At 37.7% G+C, this 27,909-nt stretch overlaps 1 protein-coding gene across 3 annotated transcripts in view; it reads right to left on the reverse strand.

Annotated features, from left to right (window-relative positions):
* Window positions 1–27,909, reverse strand: part of LOC127965201 (fibroblast growth factor 14) — a 116,716-nt gene that overhangs the window by 19,361 nt on the left and 69,446 nt on the right. For all 3 annotated transcript variants that reach the window (XM_052565866.1, XM_052565867.1, XM_052565865.1), the window contains exons 2-3: window positions 22,580–22,690; window positions 16,603–16,706 (exon numbers count right to left, since the gene is read on the reverse strand). In XM_052565866.1, the coding sequence (XP_052421826.1) occupies window positions 16,603–16,706; window positions 22,580–22,690 (215 nt within the window). The remainder of the gene's footprint in view (window positions 1–16,602; window positions 16,707–22,579; window positions 22,691–27,909) is intronic.

Consider the following 27,909-nt stretch of genomic DNA (forward strand, 5'->3'; position numbering starts at 1 on the left):
CATGGTGAAGTTACGACTCAAATGAAGAGCATTTGGACTTTGTTTACTGACACACATCAGCGTGTGCGCTGGTTTGGGGAGTTTATTATGGCGTGATCATTTTAATAGGATGCCCATAAAAATCAGAAGCTACTCTGGCATTCTGCCAAGCAACACTGCAATAAAGGCCAGGGATATTTCAATACTAGCACCCATAATACAAATAGATCCTGCTCACGAATACAAGTCGATGGAGGAGTACTTTAAAAGGGAGGCCTTAGGTTGGATCTCTGCTCTCTCCAAGCAAGCTTGCGGTCTTTCATCCTTACACTCATCTGTGCAACAGTCTTGTAGATCCTGTGGAGATAATACTGAGCAGATATAAGCCAGGCAGGGCAGTCCAAATGTACTGTGTGGTAGAAGAGGGAAGTGATTATGTTGGGGGTCTATCTGTGTTTATAGAGAACTGAGAGCTGTCGCCCAGAAGAGTGAAGCTGCCAGAGCTGTCAGAGCAGATGTGTATGTGGGAAGGGGTGTGGGTGTTCATGTATGTTTATAAAACAAGACTGTGGAGGGAACCAGAACAGTTGAAAACATCTCCCCGTATGACAACGGGGATGAGACGCTCTGTTAAAGGTAGCGTGTGGGTTGAGTGTCTGAGCTGTGCAGAGCGTTACCGAATGAAACCATTTGGGCCCTTAGAGATATCTTCTGAGAAACAACTGGAGACGCTGTATCTCGCTTTTCATCTCGTAGCGGGTGCATACAGAAATGCCACAGCCTGCGCTGACAGCTTAGAAACATGTTCAGACACTCCAATCCAAGGTTATATCTGTGACATATATAGACCACAACTCAGATTAAAAAGGCCATCTGGTTTTGATTTTAAGAAGAAACTTTGTTTTTGCAACTAAGCTAGCAAATATTGTAGATCCATACATCACTCTGGATAGCTGAATAAAGAGTAAATGCAACGATGTAGTCCATTTAATGCTATTGCATAAACAAAACAGTTATTGTGACAGATGTGGACATGCTCATAAAATGCTAGACGGAACATTTTTGATCTGCAATCATGTATTAGTGCTTCTGATGGAATGGAGTGGATGTTTTACATTAGCTAATAATAACCTATTTAAATGTAGTGAGATTAAGCTGTCATATGTTATTATATGGGTGCTCCAATGAAATTGTAACCTTGTCTTTTTAAATCACTACCTCGGTGCCCTGCCATTTCTGCCCTCTGTGCACCTCACCCTGCTACAACAGCAGCTGTTGTTTACACTTGTTTGTGTGTGTGTGTGTGTTTGTGTGTGTATTTATTTATGACCTACCCCTGTCAAAGTTCTTATGCAAGCATTAGTATGAAATTATGACCTGAATATTTAAATTAATGTTGGGAATCAATGCAAGTTGTCAATTTATTGAAAAAAAAAAACCAAGCAAAAATATAAATAAATAAATTCTGCAAATGCATTTACAATGGAAGTCTTTTTTTTTTTGAAAGTATAGCCTCAAGACTTCAACATTATATGTGTGTATGATAAAATTGCTTACTAACCTTGTCTGTCATTCTGCAACACGTGATTGAAACCTGAAATAGGCTGAATGCTTAAAAAATAATATCCTTTAAAGGTCCCGTTTTTCGTGCTTTTTTGAAGCTTTTGTTTTTGTTATCAGTGTGCTATATAACATGTGTTCATGTTTCGCGAGTAAAAAAACAGTGTTTTTCACACAATTCACCTATCTGTATACCGCTGTTTTCACTGTCATAAAAACAGGCTGATGTCTTCCTTGTTCTATGAAGTTCCTCCTTCAGAAATACGTAACGAGGTCTGATTGTGCCAGCGGTTCCTGTGTTGTGATTCGACAGCAGCTGAGCACCTGAGCATTAAAAAACTGTTTTAGTGACGTCATTCCTGCAGGAAGTAGAGGGTTGTAGTCCAAACGGGTCATTCGTTGTAGGCGAATTCTGTTAAATAAAATGTCTCGCTTGGCATTGAACTTTGAGCTTTAGAATTTTACAGATATTATTTATACTCTAACAACAACATTACACACTGACTTAAGTTTAAAACATGGGATCACGAAGAACGGGACCTTTAAATGCTTTATGTTGGTAAAGCATAATGAAATGTGCATTAGCCTAGCACAGGACAATTTAGAAATTAAATGCTGCTCCTTTCTTTCTGCAAGTGCATTATTGTAAATGTGTTTTCTGTTTGTATTTAAAAATCACTGAGAGAGAAATTCCAATTATTTTCTATGGTAATCGACTACTTAATAGCTGGAACCTACAGTGTTGGAAGACGTGATAAAAGAGACCAGGGATCTCATTTATAAAACTCTCCATAGAGTTCATCCTAAAGGTGTACGTAGGCACAAAAGCTAAATTTTGCCAGACGTCAAAATTAAGACGGCAGAACCTACATGCATCTCCACCCTGAATCTTCCCCGAAATCACCACATATCGAGCTTACAATGTCTAGTTTTACTATGCATTACCTCATCTTTATATCATTTCTATGCACATTCCCATCCACGCAACACCATCTTTAACATTGTCAAAGGTACAAGACATTAAGGAAATATGAGATAAGGACTATAAATGACATTTGTGCCATACACATTCATTTTTATTGCTAAACATCTTGGTATCTTTAATCATGTTTTAGAATAAATATACAAATATATATATATTTTTTTTTTTCAAAAATAGTTCTCAGAATAATAATTTAGAATAAAGTTGATCTCATTCACTTCCACTGGTCCAATAATATTTAAATATAATAAAAAAATTATAATTAAATTAAATGAATGTAGTTTTGCTGATAAGGTGAACATATTTCAGCTATTTTCTAGTGGGAAAATATTTATTGAAGTAGTATTTTAGTACTGTAGTTGACTTGTAGTATTTATGGCCATGATAGGTTGAACACATGATAGGTTAAAATTGATAGCCTGAATGCACTGTAAGTCGCTTTTGGATAAAAGCGTCTGCTAAATGCATAAATTTAATTTAATTTTAATTTATGGCTTATATTTATTGCAGTGTAAATAAAATTATCTGACTCTGCACATTATTGACAAATTATTTTTAAAAAGGAAATGTGCAAATCTTACGATTTTTCTCTCTCCAGGAAAAAGTCTATACGCATGGGTCAGAGTTTGTGTGCAGGTGTGCAAATTTTCCCGTCAAGTTAGTTTTTTTATAAATCCCAGCTTTTGCGTAGGAAGTAGCGTACGCCTCTTTCAGGGAAGGTTTTGTGCGTACGCAACCGTTATAAATGAGACCCCAGTTTCTTTGATGAATTGTAATATTGCATCTCAGAAACAAATGGAGTGGGATGTTCTTTTGCTGTATGGCTCTTAAACCCCTTGGTTTAGTTTCCTCCAACAATAACTTAAAATTGCTAACATTAATTCACAACATGAACAAATAATGACAACGTGTAGTTGTGACATAAAGCAACAGAAGACAATATTGGAACATTTACTGCCTTGGCTTCTTAGCATGTTTTGTAAGGAAAAATGAATCTGAATGATGTGAAACGGTACAAGCTTTCCCTATTGATTTCTGTATAGCGTGTTATAAAATGTTTCTTTCATTTTGAGAGGAAATAGAAAACAATCTAGAGCTCTAGGGTCTGTGTGAGTGTACCGTTTGCTGCAAGGGTTGAAGAAGTGCTGTGTTCTTTGCATTTTCTGAGCACAGCTTCATCTCTGAGACGGCCTGATGCGACGACAGACTTATAGTACAGATCTGTGGGAAGCTGTCTGAACTATTGTGGCCTGAGGTGCTGGCATGGAAACAGCTTATTGAGCTTGCAATGTTGCTCATTACACTTTCACAAGCTACCCAAAAACACTGTGCAATAAAAATATGCTGCACTTTGTTCTGCAGACAAGTGTGAACAAAGGAAAAAGGAAACAGTGAGATAAAAGGAAGAAGGAACATTGACGGGGGCATCTGTAGAGAGGTGGTTATTCAAGGTCTGAAGTGAGATTGTATGACAGCCTTATAACCAAACAAGCTGATGGAAAAATCAAACACACTTCACTAGAATGTCCTCCCTTTTCAAGTACTGCTGGGAAACTAGATTCATTTCAGCAAAATGGTTCAATTGGTTAAACGATTTACCAATACATTTGAGCCATCCCTGTTTGGTCTTCAGTGGAGTCCCTTTTTAACAACATTTAGTTAGAAGTTAATCCTTCTCACACATCACACATCAATATTGCTCATAGGCCAGCTTATTATTGTTCTTCTAAGCAATCAATAAAACAGACCACTGGATTTACACTAGTTATGTTTTCATCCAAAGATTCAAATTAAACAAATGTGCAAAACTGGAATATAGCAATAAACATTTGCAAATAAAGCAGAGTGTCCATCCAATGAGTCAAAGACAACAAAATCGTCACTTCCTGGTAAACTGGCACTAAATATCATTAAGGAAAACTATGAGAAGCCACTGAATATAATCATCTTCATATTTGATAAATTACTTGCACCTCAGTGTGAGCATACGAAGCAAAGTAAATGAAGTCATTGCTTTCGGAGGTGAAAGCCTGCTATTTGGGAATGCAGTCATGTAAGACAATTATACAGAAATACTTTGATGACAGACTTTGCTCAGGCATTTCAGAACGACCATAACAACAGATGCAGTGAACGAGATCAGTCCTCTGCTAGTTAAGTTATCCCGTTTCATAACACAAGGTCATATGACTTTTTTCATACACACGGTGGAGTTTATTTGGTTAATGTGTTTCCATCATTGTTTATGCGCATGTTTTTTCTTATTGGATAAAAAGTTTATCCAAATCAAACGTGTGCAAATGTTTTTTATGCGCATTTTTAGAATTTATGTCAGAGTCGGGGTACTTGGACTTGGGACTAGGACTGCAATTGTGAATGAACTTGGACTTGGACGGACTCGGACGGACTCAGGTGGACTCTGACTTGGATATTTTGATTCATTTTGCAGATGAATCCATGTCATGTGTAATATAAAATAAAATAAAAAAGTAACAACATAAAATTAATATAGAAAGACATTAATAAACATCTCCCAATTAAACTTAATTGATTAAAAACTAGGACTTGATAAGGTTGATTTGGACCCAACACTGTTTAATGCGCATCTTGGCGTTTCCATCCAGTGTTTTTTTTTTTATGCAATATTCCATAATGCGCATAAAAATAGGTGGATGGAAACATAGCTACTGAAGGTGAAACTTTAGGCAGAGTGGGCCAGTATATTACAACGCTAGCAACACCCTCATATTTTTTTAGAAAAACAGAAAAATATAGTCAAACATTGTTTTCTTTACTGTTTCTCACATCTAAATATTTTGTTGTTGTAGTATTTATTAATTTGTGATATTTATAATTTTTTATTAATTTCTGCACTAAATAGAGATATTAATGTTTACTTTAATGTTTGTCTCAGATTTTTTTAAATAAGTTTTAGAATTGCATCATTCAAAAGGTTGGGGTCAGTAAGATTTTTTTTTTATATAACCAGCTTTATTCAACAAGGATGAATTGAATTGATCGAATATGACAGTTTTTGTCATCTTATGACAGAAAATGTGACATTGGATATTTAGTAAATTAATCTTTGCCATTTTTTAAATATATATATTTTAAAAACAAGTTACTTTAAATTGTAGCTTAATACTATTTCACAATATTGCTGTTTTAACTGTATCTTTTACTGTACTTTTACTGCATTGGCAAGCATTACAGCATTATATTCAAAATATACAACATATAATGTGATAGTTACACTATTAACAAAACACATCCCCCTACAAAGCTTCAATTAAGTTTTGTTAGCAGATTTTACTGTTGCTAGCAACTTTTTCAAAAGGAAAGCCTGAGGCTGATGCTATTTGAGTAGCTTGGAGCTTGGCAAGCTACAGTTTCAAACTCTTGTTAATCGCTGAATGTGTTTTTCTGTAGAGTTGCCAGTTTGATGGCTCTAACATTGCTATCTACCACAGCATAAAGCAAAAGCAAGAGTTTGTGATGCTTTATGAAACATTCATCCAAAGCTCGCCTGTAAAACTGAGGGTGGACAAGGCTGGGATTCAATCCACAGTACACACCTCCCACGATCACCATCAAATCTTCTCTGAAAATAAATAAGATGCTAAGCTAATTACAGGTCCTCCAAGTCCACTCTGACAGTTGCTAAGACTATACGCAAATCAGTGTTATCAGGCTGTTCTGCTAAGACACAACTAATTACATCTTTTCACTTAATATCCTGGTCAGTTTTGCCATTGGAGCTCCTCTTTTATTCTTCCGTGGGCTCGTTTGCACATTTCATCTTCAGAAAGCAACAGGCTGCACTATCTTTGACATATACCACCATTAGAAAGACAAATGAAAGGAACTATTTCTTCAGGGGTCATAAGTCTTTTCACAAGTACGCAAATTGTTTTATGGCCTTGGCTTGCATTATTGAATAATATATGGAAAGTATAAGCAGAAACAATGGCCACTATAGGAAGCTTATCCTGTGGGTTCTGACTCTTGTGTCCCGCAAACTCAATTTATCATGTGTAAAGAAGATTCATGGAGGACCCAGTAACATAAAGATCTTTCTTATACTACAATATAATGAATATACATCAAGGTAAAGTAGCATTCAATGTGGAGCAGCAGAAAAGACTTGCATGCTTTAGGTCGTATTATGCATTACCACTACAAATTTCCACCATGCATATTAAGCTGTCGTAAATAGTTCAGCCTCCATGCAAGCCTTCATCACCTTAATTTGCTCATAAAATACAAGTTACAAAAATTGTTTCTGCTTATGAAATGCTCATAAGGCACAATAAGAGTTATTTCAGAGCCATATAATCAAAGAGCAATTTACATTACAGACGAGACGTTTTTGGCAAAAACATGAAATGTAACTCCTCAGAAAAAAAGTGCTATTTTAGACTGGGAAATCCACTTATGTTAAAGGCTTGAATCTTTGGAAAGCAGTAAACTTTGTTGAAATTACAAATAATTAAGAAACAGAACTACCACAATTACAATGTCAGTAAAGAGGGATGACAGACTGTTGTGGGCATAACATCTCTTCGTCACAAACATGACATGTTCTGAAAGTGGCACCTACATGGCAAAAATGAAAACTTAACTGGGGTCTAAATGCTTGGAAACCACCAGACTATGAGATATTGGCTATTCATTTAGAAAGCAAAAATTATATAATTAAAGATAAAATCATGATGTCTAACGCAATTACTAAACCACAGAATGCTGCAGTTTACGATATATTATGCTTTCACTGCTTCTGTCAGATTAAATCGGCAGTGTGAGGCCCATGCTGAGAAGCAGCAATATGACATGACAAATGCTAATCATATTGCAGTTCCAATGACAATGCATGTCAAAATGATTGCAATATTACTGTTTTGACCAAACTGCATGATATCTAGCATAAATTCATAAGGATTTTATTAGAATAAGCTTTGTAATAAATCCCGTATTTTATTTTTTCTTATAGCTTTTCCATTGCATGGAATGCCCCAAATAGTTTATGGCATCTAATGTATGCATGTTGACAGCAAGTCAGTGGGCAGCTGGGCAAAGTAGAATCTCTTGAAAACAATTGGAAGGACCTTATGGAAATTTAAACTGTAACCACAATGAATAATGTTATCAGTAATCAGGTCAATGCCAATCAGCTAATGAATTTTTTGTAACAAACTGAATACACATATTTATGGTTTATAGTGTTCACTTGTCTAACAAATACTATAGGCTTTTCAAGCTGTTCCCCAATGGACAGAACTTTCATAGCTCCACTTGTGTGTGCATACAGAGAGACAATAAATGAGAATGCTTGAAATGCAGTTGTATTATTGATATTCATGTTGAATAGTCAAAAATTCTCATTTGAATTACTTTGGAAAAATAAATTTGATTCTACTGGCTCTGGAAAGAAAAAAGAAACGGATTCATCCATGGAGTCATAGGGAGTGTCCTTTTATTGGTGTGAACAATGTGGCAATGGCTTCCTCCAAATCTGTCAACACACTACCAGCTCGTAGCCAAGTCTTGTCCTTGGCTTGAAAAACTACAAACTGTTTTACACAGTTATGTGTTGTTTTTTTATCATAGTTTCATTATGAAGATCATAAACCTTCATTTGGAAGTTAAACAGATACATACAGTACCTGTTAAACATTATATTCAATAATATTGTAAATACCTGACTTTGTTTTTAAGGGAGGTTATCAGTTGTTCAGATGTACTTCATAATTTCAACAATTATTGATAAATAACACTTATTCTGTTTATACTAGAGACTTCATTTAGCAATCATCCTTCCAACATTGACAGCTCTATACAATACAATCTTTCTATTCATCATCTAACCTGACTAAATATCTATGTCTACTCAAACAACCTCGGTCAGGAAAACAGAAAATGTTTTCCACGAATGCATAAGCCACTAGGGCTTCTGTAGACAACGTCTTACTGTAAGTAAAGCCTGACTGCTCACAACAATATGAAACTCCACCAACCAAAACTTTTCCTCTTGTGCCATCAAGAAGATTCTCCACCTCTCAGACTGTCTCCTCTCTAATCGATACTGCGTTCCGCTCAGATTATATGTCAGATACACAACGCAAGGCTCCAAAAGTAGGCTGTCTCTTTCTTGCAGCATTCTTTTTATGAAGACATAGGCAAATTTTACAAAGTGATTTTACCTGACACAACCCCGACCCTATCATTTGGGGATCAATGCAGAGTTATCAAACTCCATTATGATTGTACGGCCCTTGCACAAATTAAAACTAGAGATTCAACTGAGCAGACAACTCAAAATCTTTATGGATATGTGAACAAACAAACTTTCATAACTATGATGTCAATAAATACAAGACCAGTTGTTCTGACCAATTAACAAGTGATGTTGTTCATCATTTATAGATGAAGTCCTTTCACCATTTTGGGAATGACATCTCCAGATTTACCAACACATTGTGCCAGCGCAAACCATCTTTTGGCATTAAAATAGTACTGTCAGCCATTATTTAGCGATTATTTAATGCCCAAAAAAGCATGTCTTAAAGCAAGTGGTAATTTGCGCTGGACATTATAATGTTCTTGCGGCGTCTGTTTTAGTAGCCTCACTACGTCAGACTTCGTACTTCCTCTCAATTTCAGTTTGCTTCTGTACTCAGTTTGAGATAGCATACCATCTCCCAGATTTCCTCCAGCTCCACAACAGCCTTCCAATCAACGAACAGAGGGCGGGCTGAGAGCCATGACGTAGATGCTAAACTAAGCATAAGCACAAAATTTAAGATTGTAGTTTAGGTTAGGACAATCTAAAACATTTGTGGATGATATGGAGACACAGGATGCAATTCGCTTTGTTGTGGAGAATATTCCCTGCATTTGCCTACTGAAGTCTGAACAAGAAGAGTGTTTGTTTCACATTTTGAATGGATGTAATGCTGTGGCCGAGCAGCAACCTGACGCTCTCTCTTGTGAAGCCAATAAGGAAGTGACTAAAACTACAATTCATCGACTGGCCGCTTGAGGCTGGCTGCAGAAGAGAGTCAGTCCCATAGACTCCCCATGTTAAAATGCAACTTTACAGCAGAAAAAAACATGTTTACAGCCTGGTTCAAAAAATGATTTTGGTCTATATTGCTAATTTCTTCCCTTCATGACAACTCTGAGGGGGGTGAATTTTTTTATAACTCATCCGTTTAAATTATATTAAGCCTTAAAGTTCTGCATAATTATTGGCGTGGCCACTTGAGTAACAGGTGGATTGCCGCTGCTGACAATGCCGTCGTGCTAGGTGGGCGTGGCTTCAGCAATCAGCTCCCGCCTTTTTACCCATTTTCGATTATCCGGGAGAGTCGCGTGGTGAAGCGCTGCCAAGATGGCAACAGCACGCTCTGCACACTTTAGGCTTCTAAACCTCTATTGAGGAGTCTATGGGTGACGTCACGGACACTACATCCATATTTTTTTACAGTCTATGGTTGTGGCCCTACTCCCGACAAGGTTTTGGGAAAAAATTTATTTATCAACTGTTACCAATCGTCGGCGTGAAACCAGGGAGGCCGAAGTCCGGCAAGGCGATAATTGAGATGGTGTCCCCCTTGGTTGCTCTCTTGGAGGATCAGGTTAAAGAGGCAGCAAAACTCACTCTTTTTTTTCACAGCATACCTGTGTTTACAGTGGAAGTTCGAGGCGGCTGAGCCGGCGCATAACACACGTCATAAACAAATTTTATGTGATTGGCTTACGGGTACAACAATGATTTTAAACTTCATACAAGTGCCCCCCCACCACGAGAAAGTAAATGCTTGTCAAGTATGCCCTTCCAGACTCTGTCTACGAAGCAAAGCAAAGTAGCAGAGTTTGGTATTACCAGGCTACTGTTTTAGTAAATCACTCACAGAATTTAACCCTCTCATTGGTGTTTTATGGAATTGTGTTTCACTGCTCAGCAGAACAGTTTAATTTATACGGTTCTGGAAAAAACTTTAAGGTGTGGAAATAATGACAGAATTTTCATTTTTTGGGGAACTATCCCTTTTAAGCATTACAACTGCTTTCAAAATTTATAATAATCAGAAATTATTCTAGAGCACAAAATCATGATTTCTGAAGGATCATGTAACACAGAAGAGTAATGGCTGCTGAAATATATTACATAAATTACATTTTGAAATACATTAAAATAAAAAAAGTAATTTTAAATTGTAATAAATTTAACAATATTCTGATTTCTACTGTATTTTTGATCAAATAAATGTACCCTCGGAAATCATATAGCAAATAATAATAAAAAAAACAATAATAAATCTTGCCAACCTCAAATGGGATCATCTTATAGGCAGATTTATGAAATTCTTTCCCCTTTGGGATGTGTCAAGCCGACGTTGCAAAGCTCAAGAAGAACCAAACCACCTTATAAATAGAGATCTATAAATATTGCACAATCAGACGACCGTATGCTTGAGTCCATAAAGCCCTTTTGTGTTCACAGCTTGTGTTCCAAAGCTCATAAAGTCATTACATGGCTGAAAACAGATGACAAAAAATCATGTAAATTGAAAACGTGGCCAAACTTGCCTGAAGATATGGCCAGCCTAAAAGAGACAGAACTGGTATGGCAGTAATGCCACTGTCGGGCAGCAAGCAAAGGATTCCATTTAGATGTTGTCTGACAGTGAAATTGCTTTCACCTCCATTAGTCACCTGACCTTGTTTTGCCTATTTATTTCCAAATAAGACCCTCTCTGCTGCACAAGCTGGCAGAGGGAAACTTTATCAGTGCGCCAAGCACCATCTCACTGGTGGGGCTCCATTAACTCTGCATCTGGGCTTTCACAAGACAACTTCCTCCCAAACCTCTGTCCACCTTTAAATGACTGCATTGGTTCATAGGTGAGCTAGCCTGCTCTCTATACCAATATATACTCTATACCAATGCCAGTCTTGTCACTGACCCTTGGGCTATGTGTTGCAAAAGGTCTTATGCTTTGTGATGGTCTATTCAAAATAGTAATTGTGGTATTGTTCATCTTAACAAAATGAAAAACTACCTATTTATAGACAACTTCTCCCCTGATTCTATTTTCCAAGCCAGCTTGTAGCTTTGACCTTATTATTCATTAATGCATGAAGATGGTTTCTCACCAGTCCCTGGTCCTCCCTCTGCTTGCCTCTGTATTCAGGTAACACATCCTGGAGAAGCTTATTTAAAGGGACAATAAGTAACTTTTTAGGTATTTTATTATCTAAAATCAATATTTTTATTCATAAATATGCCCTCATTGGTGTACAAATACCTATGCCAATGTTTAAACTAATCCTTGTAAATGAAGAATTTATTATCTTTATATACATGGGACGGGTAGGTCGACGGAGGCTTCCATGTAGTTCCGCCATCTTGCAAAACTATAATAGCAGAGAGGGACAAAAAGTACTAAGCCAACGCGTTTCCACAGCGCGTTTTCGGTCAGAGCCAGAAACGCAGGTGCAGAGCAGTGAGAGGCGCTTGAAACTGCACCGGCAAGTTTAAAAGTCTGGATTGCATTCTTATTATGGACCATACATATGCCGCGCCACAGGAGAAGAAAACTTAGTCGCCAAAACAGTAAAAAATAGAACGTAAAAGGAAACGTGACCGTAGATTACAGAAAACAAGAGTTAATGGGGAAGCTTTTTCTAGGTGGAAAGAGCTAATGCTGGATAAAGATTTCAAAAGAGACACTGAAGTGGCCAGTTTTCTTCTCGACAGGTAAGTCAGTGTTACAATCTATATTATAATATTTTTTTTATATCTAACAATGCATATAATTCAGAAAATATAACGAATAAATTAGACATAACTACTAATTACAATATTTAATGTTTTCCACAGTCAGTAATTCATACTGTAACATTTGTTTGTTAGTTGTCATGTTGCAGTTTGTTTGAAATAACACACCTGTTCACCTGAAGGAAAACTCGACGAAGTGCTATTAGAAGACATCCTGTCAAAGCTTTTTGGTACATATCGCCTACCGTAGATGCAACGCGCATTTGAAAAAGCGAGGCGCTGGAGAGCAAAATTAGTTTGAATGCAAAATACAATTTCACCACTAGATGGGAGTAATTCCTACTTAGTGCCCCTTTTAAAAAAAATCCAACAGGTTCTCATCACGATTTGCATTCAAGATGCAAAATTAATACAAATAATAAAAGCTAAAGCATTTTTACATATTCCATTTTAATAAGGCATTTCATCATAAAATATTATGCTCTGTGATTTTGGTTGCATGTTCAAAATTAACAAACAAACAAAAAATGTGTAGGAAGATTTAGACATGAGGGTGAGAATAATAAAAACTTGAGAATATAATCAGACTGAGCCATCTGTCGTCACTGAGAAATGCCATGGGATGAACTCACTCATATCTTGTCTATTACAGCTTATATCCTCAGGTTGTTTTTTGGTCTGAGTTTTCAGGCCCATTGGTGAAACGTGCCCTTTTACTACAGGAATAAATATGTCTAAAAATTGAGATGGTATTTTATCAGTTTTAACAGTGCTGATAATCTCACAATCATCAGCGGGAGGACAGGGATTGGACTGTGTTTATCTCTGACTGGGCAGATTATGTGAAACATCTGGTTAGATATGAGATTAGTGTTCAGAAATATGCGGTAAGAAGGCAAGTTCTTATCTTTAACCAACATATATGTTTACCCTACAAGAAATCCTGGCAGCCAGCAAACTCAGAATGAAATATATTAAAATGAGATTACAAGTACTGTAGAAAACATCAACTGAGCGGAAATATTGTCATTATGTCGGGAGATGACAGATGTGATTACTTTAATTCATAAGCCTAAAAGCTCTATCACTTAAAAATAAGGCAAAAAGATCCATAATAAGATTTATTTGTTATAGCATTGCACTGTGGCTGCATCATACAGTCAGTGTTCAGAAAATAAATCAAATACTTAGGAATAGTTCAAACTAAACTATCAAACTAATGGTAGGAATAGTTCAAACTACACAAGCACCAAAGGGATGTAAGCCTGCCGGGGCCAGTCTACTGATGTGAAGAGTCAATCTAACAATCATGAAAGGTAGCTCTAACAAGTGTGGCAGGGCGATAAAGCTATAGACCTCTTCAATCCATAGAGGAGAACAAACAGCTTTGAAGAGGGCCAGAGAGCCACGAAAAGCCAAATCACTCGGTCAGAACTTCACACAGGGACTAAAATGAACAAATATGCAATTCATGTTTTCCTTCTTTTTTTTATTCAATGTTCTTTGTCAATTGTTTTAAAAGTTACATGCAAATTTCTTATTTACTCAAGTAGACAAGTTTGCTTTTCAGAGCTGTTTTGCATTTATATAACTGCACAACTGTCACACCTGGAGCCACCCAGAAAAGGAACTTGATTATTATTCCAAAGGATGAATCAGCCTATGAACATCAACGGCAGAGTGGAAGGCAGAGTTTGAGCCCTTTGAACAAAAGAGAAGGATTGAAAAATGGAAGATTATTGAAGTCTTTCTTTTCTCCCAGGCATGAGTCCATTGTGCCAAGACTCCAGGATGTTTCGATACTATCGGGTCACTTGTACTCTCGTGCTGTACAAAAAAGTTCTGACAGACAAAAGACCAGGATGCAGTGCTAGAGCTTCTTAATGGAATTCTGCTCTATTCAATGAGATTATCGTATTATCTCAGCCTGACTCTAAGAGAGAATAGAGATCAACTAATCAAAGTGGGCCGTCAGCGTGCCTTCATTTGTGTTTGACTGATGAAGGAAAATGAGTAACGATTGATCGTACAGTATAAAATGTCATTAATCTGTGATACAATAAAATGTTGGAATGACAGAAATGGACACAAAATTCATTTCAGCCACAGCAGACACAGTTTTAGTGGTCTCAAAATAATAATAAATCTAATTCTGGTATATTTTCCTGCCTCGCCGTCTCTCCCAAAATGCTGCAAATACTAATTGATAATTAATCCCATTTATTATTTTTATTCATTTATTTTAGGGGAAAAAATGTAAACTCCATGCAATGCTTCAAAATGGTTAAATCATGTTTGCAGTAGTGGTAGAATTAAATGTAATTTTTAATAAAAGATCTGAGGGCATCTACAGGATAAGTGCACTTATTTTATTCACTAATGAAAAATGGCCTCTAATGGATGGAGGGGCAGGTAATAACAGCACATTCTCATAGAAAAGAGGAATAATGACAAATGAATGTACAAACCTCAAAGAGCAGACAGAGTAAAAGGAGGGAAGCTTTCTCTGCCATTGCCTGAGTCATTCACACAGGAACAGAGAGAGCAGAAAAGAAGCAGTGATAGAAAGCTGAGAGTGTGTGTGGGTGCATCCATAGAGTTGATTAGTAAGCCCATTAGGACCGAGAAAGAATGTCATTGTATAAAACTCCCAAGTGAAATATGCTGGGTCAGCTGAACACTGGAAGTTTTAGCTTGTTACCAGGGAAGAACAGCTGCATATCAACATGTCTAGTCCATATAACCATTACTTTAAAACTAACATCCAACACTAAAAATATCTGAATAATTGGAAACATGTATGAGGAATATACAGAGGCACTTTAGACACTCTTCAAAATGTATGACAACAATTTTAAAAATGCATATATCAAAGCAAGTATAATTTATCATAATGCAAACACAGTTTTGAAGCAAGAAAAAAAATCACCAAAAAAAGTTCAAATTAAAAAACAGTAGTTGCCTTTTAAAGTTCAGAGAAAAGGTGTAACGTCACATGTTTGCAGCTAACACTTGGTTTGATTTTCATCTAATTCAATTTATTCATTCGAAGTGTGTCCTAAATGTTCAAAGTTATCCTTTTGTGTTGACTATTACATTTGCACAATTACTTTTAAATGTACATTTATAAAAGTAGTAATTTTTTTTTATCCCAAATGACTTTTAAATTAGGAAAACAAACAACATACTGGAAGAAGTGCTATAATAGAAATGTCCAGTCTTTTTTATAGATATAGATTGCATGTCAAAAGGATTCAATCAAGTGCTCATGGAAAAGATGAATTTGTACTGTGCAGTGCTCTGCCAATAATGACCAGCACCAGAGAGGAAAGGTAACACCTCACTGATTGCCATGGTTGCCATTAATTAATGACCATCTGGTCAAGGTGCATACATTGCACTGTAGGCTAAATGTAATGTTTGATGGTAAACCTGAAGACTTTAATATAGCACAAATTTTTCAGCAACAGGTCTTTATAAAACCACTAATGCACATGTGGGTGTACATAATTGTGCTTTGCATTTAAAACATGCTCTATTATGTATTATAGCTCCATAATGATTTCTGCAATGTAAAGACATTTCTGCTTAACTTCTCTCAGATACCCATATACCTGAATGGAAAGATACGACTTCTGTGTATTAGTGCAATATCAGTTTTTACAAAATGAAATAATAGATCACAAGATGTTCTGCCCAAAAATTTGTGGTGGTCACAATGACTCATCTTTTACCTGCAGTGAGAATTTTCCTTCAGATGAGTTTGAGCTCAAGGGTTATAAAGCAGTAGCGAAGAGGGTATCAGCTTTGAGCTGAGCTGATGTGTCATTGTACATGAGATGGCCATGTTGACATCTGAGAATAAACTACTGACTGATACTGCGAGCGAGAGTTGGCAGACTGCCGATTTTGCATGCTTTCAAGATCACAAAATCTTAAAGTTAAACTATGGTAGATTTAAAATCCAATAAAAACCTGTTTCAGAACCAAGCAAGCTTCCTTATAAGTCATACTTCAAATCTAATCACAGTGATCAATTTAACCCAATATTTGTGTGTATTTGTATTTTTATGGCTTTTAAATAATAGCATCTTTAGCATAGAGATATGCTAATTTCAAGCTGTATTGGAATCATCTGTGTATCGATTCTCACATACACAATCAGTCAGTTATTACAGCTACAGGACACTGCCTTAGAAGGATGTTGCTTATTTAGACAGTAATTCACTAGGATCTGAAAAAGAGAATTGTTGGAACTGTAAGAATTGTTATCCAAAGTATACGACTGTGTACTCACTGATGTGTACAGATGGCCTTCTCCATTCATGGCGATGTACAAGCCCGTCTTCACAGACTGAATAGCAACGACCCGAAGGCCCACAGGGATGAGGTTGAACAACGCTGTGAAGGCAATTCAGGGGTTAACAAATGTAATTTTTTTAATCAATTTAAAATTCAACAAATTAAATTTGAAAAAAGATATATATTTTTTAGAATAAACATAAATATTGAGTACTGTATATGGTTGTTTTTGTATATTGCTATGCAGTTCTAACAGTGATTAGGATGTAGAACAAACCTCTAACCCCAATAATAATCGCAAACTAAAATAGCTAATATGGATTTAGAATGATAAACAATGGGCTACAAATCTCAACCCATAAACTGAACACGGGCCGCACTCCACAGAGTGCATAAACAGGGATAGTGTGAAGCATAAAAATTGATAGACAGAATTTGAATGGAGGCCTCATATTATGTAGAATAATTGTTTTTATGCCCAGTTGGCAGCAACAGGAGCCTGGTGCTACAAGCTGGAGCATAGTAGGCATGCGATTGGAGGCAGTAGTAGTGCATGGCAGATTTAATGGATCTTTTGTTGTTGGAGCAGCTCTTCGGTCGTTGTTTGTACTGGAGGGGAGTAACAGCCTAGCTGGTGACACTAAGTGCATCCAAAGGGGTGATTTAAACCTACAGTATAATGATCTCACTTCAACTCACTGGTAATTGGCAGAGCTCCTGGGGTGCTTGAATGAAAATGATTTCAGAAAAGCCCTGGTCTGGAAGACTCTTGTGTGGCAGAATATGAGTCGAATGGTTACATCAAAGTGAGTTTCTGGAAGTGCTCCACAGGCACACTGGAACAGATTCTTTCAAGGGCACAAGATGGACTTTGCATCCTTGTCTTCCAAAGAGAGCATGATACTGAATGCCATTTCATGCCCTTCTTTTTCTTCACCTCTATTTCTCTCTCCATCTCCTTATTTATACTGGTTTGCAACTTACAGAATTTATATAAATATCCAATATTAATAACTATTTTTTCCCTAAAAAAATCTAAGCAAATGTATGTTTAAGTTAAAACAAGCATTTAACACAAAATCAAATGATCAAATAATACTGTTGATGTTAGACAAAGATGTTGCTTCAAAGATAAGGTCTCAAATAATTGTTTGCACAAAGGAATATTGATTTTTTTTTGTGTCATTAATCACCCCCCCCCCCCCCCCCATGTCGTTCCGGACCTGTAAAAGCTCTTATGTCCTCAGAACAGAATTTAAGATATTTTAGATGAAAACCAGGACCCTTCTGACTTTCCCAGTGACTGCCAAGTAAATAACAGTGTCAAGGTCCATAAAAGGTATGAAAGTGGTCATCAGAATACTCTATCTGCCATCAGACATGCAATTTGGGTTATATAGAGCAATAGGAACACTTTTTGTGCAAAAAATTTAATTAAATATCGACTTTATTAAACTTTTCCTTTGTCAACAGTCTCCTCTGTGTCAGTTTTCTTTCAAATTAAAGCAAAATACATGTAGAAACAGCACATCCTTGTGGCACGCCTGAAACAGAAGAGCATACCCAGCATGCGGTGATATGGAGAGACACAGAGAAGACTGTTGACAAAGGTATTGTTGAATAAAGTCATTATTTTTGTTTTCATCGCTTACAAAAAGTATTCTCGTTGCTTAATACCATTACAGTTACTAAGGCTCACCCCTGCTGGAGTTTATGATTATTAAGTGCCAGCCGTTCTATCTCCCGAGGGAATATACTGCCATACTGCTAATTTCGGTTTACATTCCCCCGAACAACAGCAACAACAACAGGAATGATGCACTAAATGAACTGTACCAGCACATCAGTGAGCAGCAGACAGCACACCCTGATGTTTTTCTCATCATAGCTGGGGATTTCAACCATGCTGACTTAAAGAGTGTGTTTCCAAAAATACACAGTAACTTTCCAACACGAGGTAATACAATTTTGGACTTGTTTACACCACACAGAGAGGAGCTTACAAAGCCCTCCCTCTCCCCCACCTCTGAGCCTCAGACCACATCACTGTCATGCTAATGCCTGCATACAGACCGCTGATTAAAGTTACCAAACCAGTTCAAAAACAGATTCAAGTGTGGTCAGAATGATCATCAGAGGTTCTTCAAGACTGCTTCGACACTACTGACTGGGACATGTTTAAGCAGGCTGCCACATACAATAACTCCACTGACCTACAGGAGTACCCAGAGTCTGTCACTGCCTACATCAACAAGTGTCCGGGCCAATCAGGAGCCGTGGATGACAGGGGAGGTCTACAGATTCCTCAAGACACGGAACGCTGCCTTCAGAGATGGAGATGAGGTGGGCCTGAGAACTTGTCCCGGGGCATCAGAGAGAATAAGAGACAGCATTTCGGGAGGATAGCCCATCAATTCAGCGACAGCAGAGACACTAGGAGCCTGTGCCAGGGGATACAGACCATTATGGACTACAAGCCCCCACCACAGACCTGTGACAGCAACATCTCTCTGCTGAACGAGCTGAACACCTTCTTTGCTCGCTTTGAGCAACAAAACAGCACCACTGCCCAGAAGACTCCAGAAGACTCTTCCCTGCGACCAGGTGATGACGTTGACCCCAGACAGTGTGAGGAGATCCTTAAGCAGGATCAATGCATGAAAAGCTCCGGGTCCTGATAACATCCCTGGGCGTGTGCTGAGAGACACACTTATGTCTTCACAGACATTTTCAACATGTCACTTAGTAAGGTTGTTGTTCCCACATGTTTCAAAACTACCATCATCATTCCAGTTCTGAAGAAGCCATCTCCATCCTGCTTCAATGACTACCATCCTGTTGCACTTACTCCCATCCTCATGAAGTGCTTGAACGGCTAGTCATGCACCACATCAAGTCTGCCCGTCATGCACCACACCGTCACACAGCTCCAACCTCTTGATTAAGTTTGCGGATAACTCGACTGTGCTGGCTCTCATTAGCAACAAAGATGAGACAAACTACAGGAGCGAGTTGAGCTGCCTGGTCGGATGGTGCAGTGACAACAATCTCTCTCTGAACGTGGAGAAGACGAAGGAGATTGTTAATGACTTCAGGAGAGCACACACTCAGCACGTTCCTCTGACCATCAACGGTGTGACTGTGGAGAGAGTGAGCAGCACCAAGTTCCTGGTTGTGCACATCACAGAGGACCTCTCCTGGACTGAAAACACATCAGTACTGGCCAAGAAATCCCAGCAGCGTCTTTACTTCCTCCGCAAACTGAGAACAGCCAGAGCCCCACCCCCCACCATGTACACCTTTTACAGAGGCACAATCAAGAGCAACCTGACGAGCTGCATCAGTGTGTGGTATGGCACCTGTAACGCGTTCTGCCGAAAGACTCTGCAATGCATAGGGAGAGCAGCTGAGAAAATCATTGGTGTCTCTCCCCTCCCTCCAGGACATTTATGGAACCCGTCTCACTCGCAAAGCCCTCTGCATCGCAGGTGATCCCACCCACCCGTCTCACAGCTTCTTTAGTCTGCTGCCATCAGGGAGGAGACTGCGGAGTCTCCAGGCCAGGACCAGCAGACTGAAGGACAGCTTCATCCATCAGGCTGTCAGGAAGGTGAACTCGCTCCCGAACTTGCCCCGCCGTCCCTCTTCTGCCCTGGGCACAACTGAACTATTGAACTGATGAATGTTCTGAGGTGTGCGATTATTTTCTGGGAAACGCATGGCGAACGTAGTTCCAGGCATCTCTCTTGACCGCATTACAATTCCATATCACTTTGCATAGTTAACTGTAATAACGGTCACACAGTTTGCACAAAAAGGTACTGTCAGCGCTGCCCAGGCGATTTTATCAGTTAGCCTATATAGTGCAACAACTTAAAGGCTACACATGACATTTCTCACTAGCGAGGTAATAACAGCGCTGTTTAGAGATGCTGCAGCAGAAGAGTGTTTAGAGATGCACAGAGGTACATAAGCTTAATTCACACAAGTTCTCTCTCTCTCTCTCTCTCTCTCTTCATTAACTTCATTAATAACTGAATTAGATTGCTATAAACTGCTCAAGCCTCCATTACCAGCTTTAAAATTATGTTTTGGAACTAGCAAAAGAGGCATATGATGAGATGCAGAAGAAATAATCCTACTCACAATAGCGATTTAAGTACAAAAACTGGACGAATCCCTTTAAATATATCATCGGATCGATGTCTTGAGGTTTGGTAACCATAGTATAAGCGGAATAATTGACTCTGGGCCGTTAAATTATTCGAAAAATAATGCACACCTGAGGTGTAACGGCCACGATGGCCTATCGTCAATTAGTCCTTACTTAATATAAATAACTTATTGTAAGTATAGTTTTACCAAAATGACAAAAAAAATTATTCAAAATTTTTCTTAAGAATTGTAGTATATTTGGAGTATATTTTTTAAGCTATGTTTGGGTTTTCAACTGATATAGTTTCTATAAATAGCCAGTATAAATTACCTAAAATGTGTGCCTTGCCAGCACTTTAGCAAAAGAAAATCTAGTTACTGCTGTTGTTGGAATACTTTAGGGAAACTTTGATTACTTTAACAAAAATTCAATGTATATAAATAAATAAAAATATAAAAAAGCCAACTCTACAGTTGTTTTCTGCATTTTTGTAGGTGTGTTTCTTAGTGTCACAAATGTCATGTGTCATCTTCTCTCGGAGTGTTTGACTGACAGAGAGCCCTCTGTGTGTCACTCTGTCAATACAGCTGCATATTAAAATCAAATTAAGCAGCTGGCCTGAAGCATTTGAAAAGCAGGCCCAGTAGAGGCTAATAATACACCACTGCCTCCTGAGTTATCACCTCAATGGCACACACACATCTCCCCAAGGACCAGTCTACTGCCATATCAGCAACAGTGATAACTACAGAAAGTGAATCAGTAACAGGGATTTTAAAAGTGTGTGTAGTAAAAGTAATGATATGCATTTGAGCACACTTAACCTTTTTAGTGTAGCTGTAGCATTTTTCACGCCAAATTATCAAGCAGAAGTTGGGATGCACAATATTGGATTTTTGCCAATATCCAATATGCCAATATTTTTCAACTCATTTTGGCTGATAGACGATGCCAATACTGATATATTTAATTTATTTGGAAACAACACCAAGTCTCTCCTGTGTGTAAATTATAAGCTAGTTATTTTAAATTTTGTTTAGTTTTTACCAATAAATTATTTGTTAGAATGATAACAGTACACTGAAGCTTTGAAAATAAATATGAATAAATTATGTATAAATTTAAAAAATATATGTTTAAAAAATATATAACATATTACACATAATGACATAATAAATCAGTATCTATAAAATTATTTAATTTACAAGTGTCATGTTTGTGATTTTAAATGTTTTTATTAATGTAAGCTATATCTTTTGACCTTAAAATCAATATATAGTAATGGTTTTATGCCATTAATTACTGCTTTATTTAGTCAGAAACATAGTCTAAATGTTATTTGTGTATTTTACTTTCATTTTATTAGAAGCAGGCCAACAGCGCCCCCTACAGAGTTAAAACTCCTTACCAAGCGGGCATTAGGACCAGGGGAGGCTGCGTTTGCTGCCACTGCACATGCTATTACTTTTGACTCTATCACACACCGAAAGTGTACATGCATTCTCAGTTTAAATGCAGCACTCTTAATCAGTGAATCTAATCATCATCTAGGCAAAACTTTGCTTCAAGAATGAGCTAGACTGCTGACTTGATCTAATTGCTCCCCACCCTGAGCACATGTGATTTAATGTATTCCTCTTATCGGCAAGACATATCGGCATCATTTTTCATACTTACATTTAAAACCATTATCGGCCGATTCCGATATCATTCCGATAATATTCTGCATCCCTAAGCAGGAGTCATGTCTTCTGAAACATGCTCATGTTTTGATTATTTATTATGTGCAATGATGATAAAATTAGAGGGAACTCACAAGAATTACTACTGTCATCCTTAGTCCCATCAAGAGATCCATCTGGGTTCATCTGCAAGTAGTATCCCTGCCTGCAATATAACCTGGTCACTATACCCTTGAGCTGGGGATCTGTGGAGAAAGACAGAAAACACTCAATAATTAACAAAGCACTTCTTCTATGTAAAGTTACAGTCAACCCAAAAATGTCGTCATTTATTCACCCTTATGTCATTCTAAACTTGTATGCATTTCTTACTTCTACAGAACAAAAGAAGATATTTTGAAGAACACTGTGACTCCAAAGCACCCTCTCTAGCCAGATTTGATAAAGATATATCTTACCTATGTGGTGTCAAAAATTTTTTTTAACAATATAAAGCATACTTTTACTTTAATGGGATGACATAATTGTAAAGCAGAACATTAGAAGATACAAGGCAAGTGATCTCAGTCTTCACATGAACAGTTTGAGTAGCACTGTAATCTGATTGCTAAACAGAAGAGGATAGTTTGATGATTACAAATTTTGTGTGCAAAAATTGTCACAGGTCTGTTTTTGGACAGAATTTAACTGGATTTTACAATGTTGTACATACTGAGGTAAAACTGAAGATTAAGGAAACAGTGTCAACTTCTGTGTTCCTTTTGACTTCTTGCTTAGAACAGTAAGAGAAACAGTTTTTCATCTGAGAGTGGAGATGTAAAGGAAATAACAAACCAAAGAATGTTCTATCAAAACACTGTCCTTTACTGTGATGTGTTTGCTCAGGAGTACTGTATCGCTAATGGAACATCAGATGTGTGCATACTAGACGGTGGTAATACAAAAAGACACACAACAGCAGTTTGCAATGTTGGAACTCAACTAAATACAGTAGACATGTGGTGAAAGAGCATTCAGTACAGCACCAAGCATTCACGCCGAATGATCTCATTCCAAGTCTTCTGAAGCATTAGACAGGGAGTTGTTCCAGGTTTGACATCAATAATTGTGTCTTCAAACAAATCACAATGTACTAAGTTTGAATGTGCAGACATTAGCTAAATGTGTGTTTCACAAGGAAAGAAAGTCATGAAAGTTTGGAACGACATGAGGGAGAGTAAATGTTGAAAGAATATTAATTTTTGGGGGAAATACCTCTTCAAGACTGTAAATGTACTCTGTGCAAATTGTAAAACAATAGCGTAAAACAACAACAACAACAAAACATACTTCTGTTGGTTGTTTAACTCTGGGGAGGCTGTATTGTGCTTTAGCAGACACTGCTTGGGGCTAATCACATAAATAGATGCGAGTGACACCAATTTCAAGAGACAGGAAGGAAAAACAGGAGGATTTCTTACAGCATAACATGCCTGTAGCCTCATTTGGCTATAAGGGTCTCCTGTGATACACTTAACCAGCCTTGCTGTGCTTAACTCCAGGCTGGTAAACAAATAACTGCCTTGTCATATTTGATGTAGGTACAATGCTGCTGTTTACCATTGGCCTGCTGCCCTGGATTTGCCTGTGTTATGCCAGGATATAGCTGAAGAACCTGGCACATCAAAGGTGGAGAGGGAAAATGAATGGGAGGGTGAAAGAAAAGAACAAAAGAAGGAAGGAGAGGGCGAGTTTAAAGGGAAAAGAGAGATACAAAGAATGCTAATCACAGTGGTGCTTTATGATATTAGCCTCCACCTACACAGTGATACTGCTGAAACAGCATCCTGAGACGCTTAAAGAGAGCAAAGTGCTCCCAAGCATTTACTTGCAGAAAAAAAAAACGAAACACAAAAAAAAAAAAAAATCAAAGAGATGGCCATGAGTTAAAGTTCCATATGCATCCCCAAATGTTTATATGCAATATTAAGAGGATGTACAGAAAATTAGATTTGTTCATTTTCAGAAGAAAATGTAAGTGGTGCTTACCCATGCAAAACTCACCAACATAACATGCCAGGTAGTTGCTACATTTGGTTGTAAAAATGTTTGACTCTTTTTTACCATGTTGCTTTGCAGTTGCTAAGATGTCCTGAGTGGTTCCCAAGGTGTTTATATATGTTGCTAAGATTCTCTGTGTTGTTTTACATGTTGCTACATAACAGATTGGATGTTTTGAGTGGTGCTAGGGCTTTGCTAGAGTTATATGGTTAGCTGCTGGACCAAGTCGAAAGAGCAAACCTTCTATTGTCTATGATATTCTGTTCTCTAGATATGGCTTAGTTCCCTCTTTTAAAAAGCACCTATTATGCTCCTATTTACAAGATGTAATGTTGTTCTTGAGTGTCCCCAGAATGTGTCTGTGAAGTTTCAGCCCAGAATACCCAACAGATAATGTACTATAACAACTGGAAAATATCATTTTTTTGGGGTGTGTCTAAAAAAAGAGCTGTTTTGGAGTGCATCCCTTTAAATGCAAATGATATATTCCCGCCCCGTCTCCAGAAGAGGGGGTCATGTATACATCTCTCTGTATTGAATATCTACAACAATAAACAGCCGGTAAAAGCAACATAATTGCGAGAGAGAGAACCTGTTTTTAGCCGTACATATGGTAAGCCGAATGCACAGAAAGTGGGATGAAAAAGCACAATGTTATAGATCTCTCACTGTGCTGACCTGTCATCAGCGCAGATCAATGGACCAAGCCACGCAACCAAACAAATCTCTCTCTACGAACGGTGAGAACTAATTTCACAAGCGTGGTGCTGATCACTTAAAAAATCCTTGATGTACGCACACGAATGGTTTAAACGCTAAGCACTATAACGATATGACATTGACAAAGGAGTCTGAAGTGATACACGTATTTAGGTAGATTTTGAGGCGCATTACTTTGAAAAATGAAAGTAATCCACAGCATCCTCACTCAGCAGCTCAGATGTTGGGAGAAAATGAAGACTCTTATGTTTAGTCTTACATCCAAACATGGAGCATCGGGTTTGCTTGCGAGACAATGTTGACATTACAGCTGCTCAAGCGCAGAAAAAATGAGGAAAACATACAACCACTGAGGGCGGAAACTATCGCAAAGCAGGGCTGTCAATCAACCCCTGTGGCCCGGCCACATACAATGTGATATCACACTGCATGAGAATCAAAATGGCAGGCCTAGAGCAGGGGTTGGCAACTAGCGGCTCCCGAGCCACTTGCTGCTCTTTCATCATGGGTGTATCATGCTCTTTCATTCATGGGTGTACAATAGGTGGGGGAGGAATCCCCCTGACTTTTAATCAAACCTAAACTCTTTCCCATGCTCTTTTTCTCTGGCAAATGTGTTCACATAGAGGTTTTCAAGGGCCAATGCGAATAAATCTAGATTTAAATTAAAAGAGACAATACAGTAACTTCATTTTGGATACGTTATTCTCATCCAAAACGATGTGAACTTCGCAGAGTCCTGAACATGCTCTTGTGCATTCCTACTTGAAGTCAGAGTGCACTCTCGTACAGAAAGTCCAAAATGGATTCATATGATAGAAGTATCTTTTGATGGCAGGAAATCCCTATGGACAAAGGCATCCCACTATGGCTATAGCTAAGCTGAATAAAAAGCATAAACCTATTTACTGACCTGACTGAGGATGACGATTTGCAGATTTGCAAATCCTGACTGAGGATTTGCAGATCCTCAGTACTACTGACAAACATCTAATCTTGTAAAATGTGTAGTAAGTACTGCTGCTCCATGTATAAGTGCAATCACGAATCTGGAAAAGTGAAAGTGAAACTAAAATCGATTGTGCATTAAAAAGCAGTTATGCCCACAATTTATATACAATATAATTATCCAATGATATAACTGCGAGAGACATTATTAAAATGTGTATTTTCCTCCAATCTCATATTTCCCTTGAGGGGTTCCATATACATGTAATTTTCTTTCTGAACACGGTATTGGAATGCGGCAGATTGCGGGGGAAATAGGGTGGGGGGGGTCACGATGTCAGCTTAACATTGTAATGTCTTTCAGTCATCAGTGATGAACGATGGCATCATCTATCGGCCCAACCCTATTTTTAAGTCTTTTGTATAAATGATACAGTGATAAATTTGCCACTATTTTAATATATATATCCAAAATATTATACAAGAAAAATTATCAGTTATTTTATTTCTTAGACAATTAATTATTATTTATTTATTTTTTATTTTTTTTGGTCAATTAGATATAATACATATTATTAGGCCTATTCTTTTTACTACTAGTAGTACATTTGACATTTCTGTCCCTCTCACTTCTGAAATTATTGCTACTCCCCATGCCCTGTAACATAACTGAATACAACACTTCAGCTATATGCCGTGTTACCTTTATTTGGGGATCAATTATGTTGTGACTCTACATGAATTTTATTCAGTGGGAAATGGGACAGAATGGCTATTTTGACATTGAAGGTTGCAGACCCCTGGCCGAGTGAGACTGACTAGGGGATTAAAAATTAGGAGTGTGTGGATTTTTTATCATTGTAGAGTGGTTGTGTTTACACACTGCCAACACAGAATTACGTCTAAACACCATATAAACGTGGATATTGCATAATAGGTGCCCTTTAATGTAAGTCTATTATTGGACTTTTTTCAACTGTTTTATTGTCTACTAGGAACAAATCATGGAAAAGTAATAGTACATGTCTCTTCGACAAACCATCCAATGAGTTTTGAAACTTATCTCTACACATTAAAAAGATTTTTAAAAAATCTAAATAAATTGCATCCAGAAACTCAATTAAGTGCATTAACATTACATTACCCAACGTACATCTCTCACTGCCTCTTTCCATGAAAATACTTTGAATTCTCATTCTCATTTTTTTTAAACATGCAATGGAAGTCAATAGTCTTCAATGTTAATAGTCTTTCTTCAAAATTTTCTTTTTTTGTGTGATCAACAGAATGTGGCCTAGTGGTTAGAGAGTATGACTTCTAACCCTAAGGTTGTGGGTTTGAGTCTTGGGCCGGCAATAACATGACTTAGGTGCCCTTGAGCAAGGCACTGAACCCCCAACTGCTCCCTTGGCCCCGCAGCATGAATGGCTGCCCACTGCTCCGGGTGTGTGTTCACTGTTAGTGTGTGTGTGTGTGCACTGTGGATGGGTTAAAGGCAGAGCATGAATTCTGAGTATGGGTCACCATACTTGGCTGTACAGTATGTCACATCACTTTCAGTGTAACTGTAGACTGAGTGTAAAGAATCAAGCACGGTGATGGTGACATCTCAAAATTCTATAAATATTTTTTTTTAAATATGATTGTGGTTCATAACATTCAACCTGTTAAAGAGTTAGCTGCAGGTGTGTGGCTTCATTTATGTGGTGTAGAGAGACAGAAGGAGACAGACAGGTTGAGTTAGCTATTACCAGAC

This window comes from Carassius gibelio, chromosome B9 (genome assembly GCF_023724105.1).
Source record: "Carassius gibelio isolate Cgi1373 ecotype wild population from Czech Republic chromosome B9, carGib1.2-hapl.c, whole genome shotgun sequence".
In the NCBI taxonomy this organism is placed as follows: domain Eukaryota; kingdom Metazoa; phylum Chordata; class Actinopteri; order Cypriniformes; family Cyprinidae; genus Carassius; species Carassius gibelio.